Below are 12,084 nucleotides of genomic sequence, written 5' to 3'. Positions count from 1 at the left end.
GGGGTTTTTGAAATTCCTTTACTGCCAGGAGCATGGCAGCTCAGAGGGCAGTCTCATCTGGCAAGGACTGACTCAGTAGTCGATTTAGAAGAGGGGAAGGGGGTGGCAATGTCGGCACAGCCATGGTGCTTTGGTGCTCCGTGCGTGGCTGGGAGAGCTGCAGTGAGTCAGCCCTGCGGAGAGGAGAGGAGTGGGGCTCTGCAGCAGCGCAGGGACAGGGCCATCTGCAGTCAGTGCAGACTTGGGGAGGTTCAAGACCCACTGCCAGAGCTGCCAGCACAGACAATGCCTCCACGGAGCCTGCTGACCTTGTTCTTTGTTAACCCTTTCACACTGTTTTTTGGGGTTTTTTTCCAAAGGCTGCAAATTTTTTTTTCACTGCTGTTGGAGAAGTATTTTTAAGTATCAGGATTTTATCTGTGATTGCTCAGATTGGCTTTCCTGGGGAGATTTGGCTTACAGAAAAGCATAGGAACCTGGAAAAGTAAATAAACTTTGTGGAAATACAAATCTTGTTATGACAAACTGATCCCAGAAATCAAGTTGCTATTTCAAATTATAGAGTAACAGCAGAGCTAACAATTACAGGTCTCAGTAAACCTTGTTTTCTGGCTGACCACAGGGATACTGATTGTAGGGTATTCTGCTGTTTCCAGCCCACTGTACTGTCCAAACCATCACTGTGCTCAGGTGAGAGTTACTTGCCTCTGATGCACAGGACTTGCAACCTCTAGCCTTAGTTTTACAGCTATTAACCATCTTTTTCTCTTGTCATGATTAAATTGAACCCAGAGCAAGTCTTTGCAATGCCACTTGCCTTGGAGTGGGAATTTTCTGTTTCAGGTTCAAAGGATTGTGTCCCAAAATGCTTCTCCATTTTTGTTCCTGTTAAAGCTAATAAATGCTGTTATTTTTTCTGCAAGACGCACTTCAGTGAGCTCCTGGCAGCCACAGCTTTGCAACTCATATCAGTGGTTTTCAGCCAAGCTGGTTCTTGTGTCACAACACAAAAGCACACAGGCAAAAATCATGCCCTGATCTTCCAGTGTTTAGGGGCCAAGGCCTTATTTAGGGGCCCACACTGTACCCACAAGGTACCTGACAGCTCTCTCTGACCCGAGAGAGCACAAGCTGGGCAGGACAGCTCCTGGGGAACTGGTGGCTTGTCTTTGCCATTTCCTTTTTGCTGAGGGACAAGCTGCCCTCACCACAGGATCAAGTCTGTCTCTTCAGGATTCACCAAGGGGATACCAGGGACTGTGTGTTCTGGAGCCTTTTCTGGCACTTTGCACTGCCCAGTCTGTGCTGTTCCACCTGTGCTTTCTGCCTTTGGCAGAGAGGAAAAGGGTGACTTAAGTGGCAGAGAGTGAATTCAGCCACCCTTTCCTAATGGCTGTCTGCATGAGGTAGGCTGAGGACAAATCTTGGGAAATTGTGTATATTCCCAAGACTGGCAGTTTGTTCTAAGCAGCCTCCATGGCTCCTGTGTGCCTTGGAACAATTTCTTACACATCTTTGTGAGTGCTTGTGAAAATCAGAAGACAAGGCTATATTTCAACAGCCCCTCATGCAGCAGTAGTTCTGGCCCCAGCCCTGCTCCTGTAGCTGCTCCATGGGCTCCCAAGCTCCTCCCTAGTGTGCAGGTACAATTGCTCTTGCTGCCAGGCAATGTATCTAATTTGGGAATTGAGACAGGTTAAAAATAACTCATCCTGAAGGAAAAAAAATCCACATTTGCTGAGGAAAATGCAAGCAAAACTACAGCCTGTGATTCCCTCCACCTATTTCTGGGGCAGTGGGGAGAAATAATATGTAACTATTATTAGAGGAGTGTGCAGTATTGGCAATGCAAGACAGGGTTCATTTAATGCTGAGAAATAGAAGGAGAACATCCAAAGGAGTAAGACTTAGCAGTACATGCCATAAGCTGGGCTGGACGACATGCCTGCAGCCTCAAGGAGCAGATTCCTATCACTTGACACAGGCTGTTCAGTTCTCCCAGCAGTGCAGACAGGAGATCTCAGCGCTCTGATCCAGGCTGGGGACTGGCAGCCTGAAGAAGCCTTGGATCTGTGTGGCTGGGCAGGGTTCTCAGGTGAAGCTCTGTCACTGCTCTGGGTGGCCTGAAGTGGGAAATTTATGGTGGATGTTCCTATCTGTGCAGTCAGTATTTGTCTTTACCTCGGCATCTCTTCCACTGCCAGCTAATGTTACTGTCACAGCCCTGTTAGCTTATGTGTTCCTGGAGAAGAGACCTATTTTGACCACAGGCATTTTGGGTGCCATATATGCCTTCTGACATCCAAATTTGATTTAGCAGCTTGGATGGGTCCTTTCTTCTTCACAGACAGATAAGCAGGTGTAGTGGTTTTAGTTCAAAAATTGGGCAGAACTGAGCAGGACTGAGAGCTGTTTTTAGGATTCATTTTAATTTCTAATTTTGGGGTCTCCTCATCTCCACCTGTATGAAGATAAAAATAATTCCCAGCAATACAGTGCTGGGTGTCCCAGATGTCCATAATTTAATGAGGAAAACCTTACAGCTCATCCAGTTCTACCCCCTGCCACGGGCAGGGACACCTTCCACTATCCCAGGTTGCTCCAAGCCCCATCCAGCCTGGCCTTGGACACTGCCAGGGATCCAAGGGCAGCCACAGCTTCTCTGGGCAACCTGTGCCAGGGCCTCTCCACTCTCATAGCCAAGAAATTCTTCCCAATATCCCATCTAACCCTGCCCTCTGGCAGTGGGCCCCTCGTCCTGCCCTTCCAGGCACTTGTTCACAGTTCCTCCCCAGCTCTCCTGGAGCCCCTTTAAGCCCTGGAATGGGCTCTAAAGTTTCCATGGAGCCTTCTCCAGGTGAACACCCCCCCCCCCACCCCAGCTCTACCAGTCTGGCTCCAGAGCAGAGGGGCTCCAGTCTTTCGAACATCTCTGTGACCTGAAACCATTCTTAGCCTCAAATTCCCTAAACAGTTTCCCAGCCTCAACCAGCATCATTCCCATCTCTCCCTTTCAGGCCCCTTTCCCAGCATCCTGCTGACCATAGAAGCAGCTTGTAATGTGGACAAAAACTGACATCATAGAACTATTAAGCGCAGCTCAAAACCTAATTAAAATCGAATGGCAGGCCAGACAGGGATATTACATTCATTGACAATTGCATTCCCCATCATTTTGCTTTCCTGGGAGAAATTCATCATGTGGCTCATGTGCCAGAGCCCACAGTTGCTAGGTGGAGCCACATCTCGTCAGCTTCCCTCGGGTACACGGGGGCTAGTGGTGTCACGATGGGGGTCTCAGCATGAGGTCTCATGATGGAGTTCAGGATGGGGTCTTATGATGAGGTTTCACAATGGGGTCTCACGATGGGGTTCAGGATAGGATCTCACAAAGGGGTCTCGAGATGGGGGTTCAGGATGGGGTCTCACGAGGAGGGTTTCTGCCGCCGACCTTCTCAAGATGGCGGAGCCCTTCCCGTGATGGCGGCACCTCAGGGCTGGTCACGTGCCGCAGGACGGGTGGGGAATCCCGGCACGTGCCGAGCGTGCTCACGTGACCAGGAGCAGGCGGTGCTGCAGGGCGGGGCATCGCCGAGGCCGCGCCCCCGGGTCCCGGTGCCCCCGGCGTGGGGACAGCGCCGCGGACTCGGCGCTCATCGGGCACAGCAGTGGGGCTCGGTCGCACGGCCCCGCGGGGCTTGTTTCTTACAGCGTTGGCTCAGAGCGCTGGGCACCGGAGGGAGCTCACCCTCCGCTTGCCCCCGGGGCGGTGCTTCGGTGCCTCCGCCCCTCACCGGCTACCCAGTCCCGCGGCAGCGGCTCGCACCGGAGCCGCGGCCTGGCCTTGCTTCGCCACGCCCGCTTCCCGCCCTCTGCGCCGGCCACCGCGGGGTTCGCGGTTCCCGCCGGCTCCCGCTGCCCCGCGATGCCGTCCAACAAATCCGTCTCGGACGCGCCCATTGTCCAATTCACCAACTGCCGCATCCTGAGGGACCACCAGCTCCAGAGGTGAGGCGGGGGTACCGGCGCTACCGGAGTGGCTGGGGGTACCAGGGCTGTTGGGGATACCGTGATGTCTGGCGGTACCAGGGCTGTCCGGGGACATCGTCCGTGGGCACCAAGGCTGCGGGGGTACCAAGGGTGTGGGGGCTCCCAGACGGGCTGCCGACCTGACCTGACACCTGCAGTGCCGTGGGACGGTCGCCAGTTCCCCCTGTGCACTGTCTGTTGGTCCTCACCCCGCCGCGCTCCCACCATCCCGTGTCGGGTTTTGGAGGGAAGATGGGACGGGTGTGGTGCACGGTCCCTGCCGTTTTGTCTCTCTGCCAGCTCTCTGGCACTTTGGCTATCATCACCACCTTTGAGGGGCAGCCCATGAAAATCCTGTTCCCATGAGTTTTGTAGAGCCAGGCAGAGAGGGTCGCTGTGTCCCGAAGAGCAGCTGTGCTATGGCAGACATCGCAGAGGCCCTGGCAGGAGGTGCTGGTGGGATCCACTCTGCCCAGGATCACTGTCACTGGGGCACGGCAATCTGCTCCAGGTGCTGCAGATGGCACCAGAGCTTGGTGTGTGTGACTGTCCCTCCAGGGAGGACCTGTGGGTACGAGAGGGGAAGATCCTCAACCCAGAGAAACTCTTCTTTGACGAGAAAGGCTCTGCTGATGTCCAGCTGGACTGCAAGGACAGCATCATCGCCCCAGGTTTCATCGATGTCCAGATCAATGGTACAGTGAAGCTACATGCACTCACGGACTGGGGGTGTCCCGGGTTTGTCCATCCCTGACCCCCAGCCCCACTGCAGGTGTCCTGCCCATGACCATGTTTCAGCTGCTCAAGGCAGGTGTGAGTCACCCAACCAATGGCAAAGAGCAACTTTGCCTGTGGTTGCTGCTGTCGTGCAAGTGATCCCCTTTGGCCAGGTGAGAGTTTCCACTGAACTAATTTTTATCTATATTTTATCCTGTGCTGGCAGGATGCCTGCCCTACCCTTTCCAGGACGTGGGAGGAGAGGGCAAGACTTCCCAAGGGAACAATAACAATTAACTGCAGTAGCTCTCTTCAGAAGGAAATAGGGGCTTGTTCTATGGTAGCTAAAGTTGGAAGTCAGATCCCTTTTCAGCTGGGAATTGTAACATTTTGCCCTGCATCAAAATAAAAAGGTTGTGCTTGCAGAACACTGGGATGCTGTGGGGAAGAGCACTTCAGGGTGGCAGTGAAGGTGAGATTTGTACTTGTGGAACCTTGGAATGTAGGACAGAAGTGCTGGTGGAGCCCTCTGTGTCAGCACCCTACAAATGGAATATTTCCCTCCAGTCGCACAAAGTCTTTCTTTGGTGTTCCTGGATGGAACACACCCACTGGGGAAGCTGCAGTTTTCACTCCTGTTTTGTTTGTGGTGCAGGAGGCTTTGGGGTGGACTTCTCTCTGGCAACAGATGACTTCAAATCAGGTATTGACCTGGTCAGCCAGAAAATCCTCTCCCATGGAGTGACCTCTTTCTGTCCCACCCTGGTGACCTCTCCTCCATCTGTGTACCACCAGGTAAGGGGGTCTTCTCCCCTCCCATCTGCAGGGTGATCAGGGATTGAGGTTGGTATCAGAAGGAGGGTGGGCCAGCCCTGGGATAGCCCAGGACAGAAAAGCTGTCGGCATGAGGAGCTGGACTCTACCCTGGGTTTCTTGCCCTCAGCCTTTAGAATGCTGAGACAGCCATGTCTCCCGAGTGAGCTCTGTATACCAAGGCTTGGACATAGCTTTTCCTTTGTGGGCTGTGATGGTCTCAAGTGCTCCAGCTACAAATCTCCCTGCGGGCCTGACATTTGGGTCTGATTTGGCAGACTGGGGGGCTGTGTCTGGGTTGCTATGTCTGATGAACCCCTTTCTCTAGGTTCTCCCTCAGATCAGTGTAAGAAACGGTGGAGGCCATGGAGCAGGAATCCTGGGTAAGTGGATTTGTCCCTCTGTGGTACTACTGTTTGTCGGAAATTATCTTGTTCACAGTTGAAGTGAAAGAAGTTACAGAGCACAGACAGGGGCTGGAACTTTCAGTGGGAGGGATGCACAGAGGAGCACAGACCTTGTCCCTCAGGCTGTGCCTGGCCTTTGCTATACTTTCTGTCATTGTACACACACTGCTCCAGCTCCATTGAGGGCTCCTGGGGCAATGGCAGTAGGGTATCTTGGCTTGGCCAGGGGCTAGCACTGCATCTTCACTGTGCTGAGCTCACAGTTGCCTGAGCCATGTGTTTTGCTGCAGAAAAATGGCAAGAGTGTGACTGGAGCAGAGTAGACACAGTAGGTTTCTTGGTCCTTGTCAGGAAGAGGAAGGGTCATGGTTCTTTGTTCCTGTTTGGACAGGAGCCCACCTGGAAGGGCCATTCATCAGCAAGGAGAAGAAGGGTGCCCACCCAGAGCACTGCCTCCGCACCTTTGAGGCAGGTGCCTTCCAGGACCTGCTTGCTACCTACGGCTCCCTGGACTGTGTCCAGATAGTGACCCTGGCCCCTGAAATGAAGAGGAGCAGTGAGGTGATCCGGGAGCTCACCAAGCGGGGTATCTGCGTCTCCCTGGGTAAGGGCTGGGGCACCCAGGTCTTAGGGGGCCTCTGGCCACCCCTCCATTGGGGCTGTGGCATCTCTAACAGTGTCTTAGTCCAAGTGGACGGTGTGGGATTCTCTTTTGTCTGGCCTGTATGGAGATGACAGACCTGTCACAAATGGGGACCTCAATGTTGTCAATCTGTCATGGCAAGGGCCAAAGTTTGTATTGACTGAGGAGCTCCTGCAGTAAACACAAGGTGCTGTTCTAATACAGGGAAGAATGGCAGTCTTAGTTGGATGCTTGATGATGTGGAAGGGTTCAAACTCTGAAGTTCCACAGGTGAAATAATTTTCCAAAGGTTACTGTTAGTTTGATAACTCTGTTTTTCAACTGGAAATGCCTTAGGACCTTCTTCCTCCAACATCTCTCTGGCCTCTGACTTAAAACTGGCTGTGTTTTTCTTTTCCTTTGCTTCACAAACTCTTCTTTGTCTCGGATCACTTAAGAAGTCCTTTTTTATTAAAAAAAAAAAATAAAAGTGGGGGGAAGTTATTCAGGGTGAAATTAAACCTCAAGTGCAAAGGGCTTTCATACAACAGACTGTCTCTTATCTCACAGATAATGAACTCCAGAAAGACAAGGCTAGCCTACAGAGCTGCTGTCCTGTTGGGGAAACTGTATTTCTGGATAGTTTAATTCCCATATGCTTACCTGGCAAAGTCCCCACTGTTGTGAGGGTATCCTCTGATACCTCTCTACAAATCATTTAAGTTTCTGAGTCCAGCAAAGTGTGTCATTGGACCTCAAACCCAGCCTGAAGACAACATGCTGTGAGCAAGATAGCATTTGTGACAGCTGTGATGTGAACACTGAAGGAGTTCAGATGAAATACCCACCCTCAGAGTCCCCCCCCAGGTCATGACCAGACAAATCTGTGTCAAGGCTGCACCTCAGAGCTCAGGCCAGGGTGGCATTAGAGCATAGTCCAGTGATGGCATGTCTTTGCTTCTGTAGAGAAATCAGTGGAGAGATGGGCAGAGGAATCAGGCATTGGTCTGTGTTCCCAGGTCACTCAGTGGCTAATCTGTCCCAGGCTGAGGAGGCTGTGCAGCACGGAGCAACCTTCATCACTCACCTCTTCAATGCCATGCTGCCGGTGAGTCCCCAGAGGCACCTGCCCTGCTCCAAGACTGCTTTTGGGCTTTCTCTCCCACTCCCCATGGGTCTGTGTTCTCCCCAGCTGGTTTTGTACCATGCTTAGCAATGAGGTTCTGGCATTGAACATCCTGCTTTTTGGCTTCACATTCCTACTGCTGGATCTGAGATTCAAGGCTGTAGCAGAACTTTTGGAGTTCATCACCCGGAAGGACTAGGAAGTGTTGGTGGGTGAGAGTTGAACATGCCCTTGCTGTGTGCACCCAGACCCCCTCCTGTGTGTCGGCAGCAGGGTAGGGGGGGATTCTGCCCCACTCAAGTGAGACTCCACCTGCAGAGCTGCTTCCAGCCCTAGGGCAAACATCAGAAGGAGGTGGAGCTGCTGGAGAGAATATAGAGGCGGCCATGGAATTCCTCCAAGGGCTTAAGCCCCTCTGCTCTGGAGCCAGGCTGGGAGAGGTGGGGGTGCTCACCTGGATAAGAGAAGGCTCCAGGGAGACCTCAGAGCCTAAAGGGGCTCCAGGAGAGCTGGAGAAATTCTTTGGACAAGGGTGTAAAGTGGCAGGCCAAGGAAGAATGTCTTCTCACTGCTGGAGGGCAGGGTTAGTTGGAATACTGGGAAGAAATTCTTGGCTGTGAGAGTACTGAGAACCTAGCACAGGTTGCCTAGAGGAGCTGTGGCTGTCCCATCCCTGGAAGCATTCAAGGTCAGTTGAATGGGGATTGGAGCATGCTGGGATAGTGGAAGGTGTCACCACCCATGGCAGGGGTTGGGACAAGGTAATTTATGGTCCCTTGCAAACCATTCTGTGATTGGAAGCAATGCCCAGGTTTGGCTGGTAAAGCTGCTAGGCACTGTGTGATAGAGACGGCAGCTGCATCCCCTGCAGCCAGTGCATCCTGGTGATCCTCCACAGCTTGTCACCTCTCTCCCCTTGAGCAGTTCCACCACCGTGACCCTGGAATTGTGGGGCTGCTGACAAGTGACAAGATTCCTGCTGGGCGGAGGGTCTTCTACGGCATGATTTCTGATGGCATCCACACCAACCCTGCTGCCCTGCGCATCGCCCACCGAGCCCACCCCAAAGGTGAGCTATGGCAGTCCCCACAGTGTCACCAGCCACTCTGAGCACTGCACCATCTCCCAGAAGACATTCATGCTGCCCTTGCTGTCTGGAAGGTCACAGCCACATGTGCTGATCCCTCAGTCCTCTTGCTTTGGTGGGAGGTGGGTGGAGACATGTGGTCTCTCTCTGGTAGGGTCAACAGGGCACAGCGCTTGGAGCCTCAGCAAAATCAGATGCAGCGTTGACAGGGCCCCTTTCCTTGTGTTCTTCAGGGCTGGTGCTGGTGACAGATGCGATGGCTGGCATGGGGCTGGCACCAGGTCGGCACACGCTGGGTCAGCAGGTGGTGGAGATCGATGGGCTGAACACCTACATCGCAGGCAAGTGCTGTCCCTCTTGCTGAAGAGCTGGGGACAGTGCTGCCACTGGCACCATTTCTGAGGAGCTGAGCATACCTTGCTGTCCCTGTTGGCGTGTGGCAGCATTTGTGCTGTTCTCTTGGGTTTTCATGCCTGGTGGATCTGCAGTGACTTGGCCATAGGGATATTGAAACTCCTGGTAAAGAGGAGATGTGTGCCACCCTCGTGGAGGAATCTGTCCAGTTGTAGCTGTCTGCAACACCTTTGAAAGCCTCATTGCCCAGTGTCAAGGGTGCCAGAGGTTCAGGGTGTCAGTAAGGACAGAGAAATCTTAGAGATATTTATTGTCCCTTTTCTTTATTATAACACTACCACTTCTTGCTAGCTAAATCACCTTAGTTTCAAATTCCCAAGGAGATGACGACTGGAAAGGTATTTCAGAGAAGGAGCATTCCTTTCTCCATTCCCATCCTCTGGTAGCAGATGCTTGTATTGTGAGCTGGTTTCACCCAGTCCAGCTGGTCTGATAGTGGAGCTGGGGGTTACACCCACGTACTTCTTCCTGTCCTCCAGCAGGAAGTGCCTGCAGGCCCTTCAGCTTGCTCCTCCTGCCACCCAGGACTTCTGCACTTCTGGTCCCATTATGCTTCCCTAGTGCCCTGCTTCTTGCTGTGATCTATGGGCACTGCTCAGTGCCATCCTGTTTCTCGCCCAGGCACAAAGACCCTGAGTGGCAGTGTGGCGACCATGGACACCTGTGTGCGACACTTCCAAGAAGCCACAGGTAAGAGAGCCTTGTCCACAAGCTGCTACTCCCTATGTTGACATGGGAGGAGGTCTTGCTTTTGCCAGATGTGTCCATTCCAACAGGAACTTTTGCTCTCACCTGAAGCAAGGCAGGGGCTGGGATCAGTGCCCTCAGATGAGCCCCTTTTTGAGGGGAAGTTTCATTTTAACCCATAGAATTAATGAGAGGTGAACTCTCCTGCTTCTTCCTCACTAAAGTGAATGTTTTTCTCTTCTCCATACCCTATGTATTCAGTCTTCCTATGCCTGCTCTCTCCTGTAGGGATATTTCCATTCCCAGCTCCAGCTGGCTGTGCTGAGGGTGTTCCAGCTAGGGTCTGTCAACTGCCTGGTTGACAGTTGCCTTGTCCCGGGGGATTTGGGCTGCTCTGGCAACAGGGCTGTGGCTGCCCTAACGTCTCCCCAATTCTCTGTCCAAGGGTGCTCGGCAGAGACCGCGTTGGAGGCGGCATCTCTGCATCCCGCTCAGCTCCTGGGGATTGAACATAAAAAGGGGACACTGAATTATGACTCCGATGCAGGTACTGGTGTGGGCACAGCATGTACTGGTTATGGAGACAATGGTGTCAGAGCTCATAAGTGCTGGAGTAAAGCAGGGGCTGCTGTAAGCACGTGCTCATTCCATTTCAGTGGGAGCTGCAGGGTGACTTGCTCCACCTGGGCTTTTGCTCCAGTGGTTTTTCCCTTGGATGCTGGTGGTGTTTGGGAAACCCTTTGGCGTGCCCCCCACATCTCAGCCAAGCAAAAAGCAGAGCTGCCATTGCCAGGATTGCACTGCAGTGCCATCCTAGGGTGGGGAGAAGCCCTTCCCTACTGAGTTCAGCTCTCCCCAGCCACCTCCAGCAGCTCCATTCTGACAGCTGCTTTCTTTCTCTCTTGTCTAACACAGATTTCCTAATGCTGAATGACAGCCTGTATGTGCAAGCCACATACATTGCCGGCGAGGAAGTCTGGCGACAGGATGTGTCGGGCATGTGACGCTGGGCTGTCCCAGTGTCCTCCAAGGCTCCCTGGCACTGTGGTTAGCAGCTCTGGCAACCACTCCACTTCTCTCTTTTGTTTTTTTTTTCCTCCCAATTCCTTACTGCAACTCCATCAAAGGAGCCTCATACCAAAGCGTTGCATTTTCCAGCTTCCAGTTACAGCCATGCCTGTCACGAATTTGTTGGTGCTCAGTTGGTGGCATGGGGAAAGAAGGCAGCTCTGTGCTGGCAAGGAATGCCAGTCCTAGAGTGACCTACAGGACTGCACAGCTGTCCTGCCCCCAGACAGGTGCTCCTGCCACCATCTGACAGCAGAGAGGAACTGTCCCAGCCTTTGCATGGTTTATACAGCACACACTAACCTGCTCTGCATCTGAGGCAGGTTCAAGCCATTCCCATTCCTCTGCCTGCTGTTTGCTTTGCTCCCAGGAAGCCATGACTTGTTAGACATCAGCTTCCACCAGCTCAGTTCACAGCTCTTCTCGTGACAAGGTTTCTGTTGTATCAGGAGCTGAGGATCACATTCAGATCTCCTGACAGCCCTTCTGTTGTGTGTCCTCAGAGCAAGGCTGCCACAGCTTGCTGACTCGGTGTCCTTTTGGGGCTGAATCCTCAGGGCAGAGATCAAACCCAGGAATACCAAGGCAGCACTGGTCCTTTGTGCCTTTTCCCTGCATGGGCATTGAGTCCACAGAGCTGGAGATATGAACAGCGTCCTGCCACATAAAACAATGTTCCTTTCACTCCTTGCTCTGTCTGGATGGGTTCTGCAGGCTGTGCCAGCCATACCAAGAAGAGCCTTTGCATTACCTGATGGGTTTGTGCATTCCTTAGGCCGTGCATGGGGAGCTTTTGCTTTAGGGGATGCATCCAGACTGGTGGTGATAGGCTCATGAGCCCTCAGTCCAGCTCAGGTACTGAGGGAGAGGAAAACTGCGGTGGGATTCTGGCCTTTCAAGACAGATATGATAGCTCATTATTTTGTGCTCATTATCTTCTCCAATACTTGACTGTCAGACTTTTTTCTGACACATGGACGTATGTGAGGACTGATGCTGATTTCGACCTGACTCAACCATAAGCCTCGAGATAAAGTCTCAAGACAACCTTGGAAAAGGCTCAAACCACTGAGGTGGTTTTTGTAATGAAGGGAGGGCTCAGACAACGGCTAAG

General features: G+C 52.7%; 1 protein-coding gene across 2 annotated transcripts; it reads left to right on the top strand.

Annotated features, from left to right (window-relative positions):
* The first annotated feature begins 3,603 nt into the window (after positions 1-3,603).
* AMDHD2 (amidohydrolase domain containing 2) lies at positions 3,604-11,654 on the top strand. Of its 2 annotated transcripts, XM_005522779.3 has the most exons (11): positions 3,604-4,008; positions 4,588-4,724; positions 5,402-5,541; positions 5,888-5,942; positions 6,358-6,570; positions 7,608-7,696; positions 8,639-8,783; positions 9,035-9,142; positions 9,837-9,905; positions 10,348-10,449; positions 10,818-11,654. In XM_005522779.3, the coding sequence occupies exons 1-11, from the start codon at positions 3,926-3,928 to the stop codon at positions 10,904-10,906; spliced, it is 1,230 nt and encodes a 409-aa protein (XP_005522836.1). In that variant the 5' UTR covers positions 3,604-3,925; the 3' UTR covers positions 10,907-11,654. The 2 variants fall into 2 exon arrangements, with proteins under 2 accessions (XP_005522836.1, XP_087920301.1); XM_088064175.1 differs by lacking the exon at positions 9,035-9,142.
* The last annotated feature ends 430 nt before the right edge of the window (positions 11,655-12,084 follow it).

Source organism: Pseudopodoces humilis, chromosome 18 (assembly GCF_049639895.1).
Source record: "Pseudopodoces humilis isolate 2021_Gansu_Grassland_sample_001 chromosome 18, ASM4963989v1, whole genome shotgun sequence".
NCBI lineage: Eukaryota > Metazoa > Chordata > Aves > Passeriformes > Paridae > Pseudopodoces > Pseudopodoces humilis.
The sequence above is the reverse complement of the archived record's forward strand: the minus strand, read 5'-3'. Positions and strand labels throughout refer to the sequence as shown.

What these genes read in the sequence shown, in the direction of transcription:
- AMDHD2 (XM_005522779.3), top strand. Translation starts at nt 3,926, where the DNA reads ATGCCGTCCAACAAATCCGTCTCGGACGCGCCCATTGTCCAATTCACC. An exon ending in AGGGACCACCAGCTCCAGAG is followed by an intron (nt 4,009 to 4,587) that starts GTGAGGCGGGGG and finishes CTGTCCCTCCAG; the next exon opens with GGAGGACCTGTGGGTACGAG. An exon ending in TCTTCAATGCCATGCTGCCG is followed by an intron (nt 7,697 to 8,638) that starts GTGAGTCCCCAG and finishes CCCCTTGAGCAG; the next exon opens with TTCCACCACCGTGACCCTGG.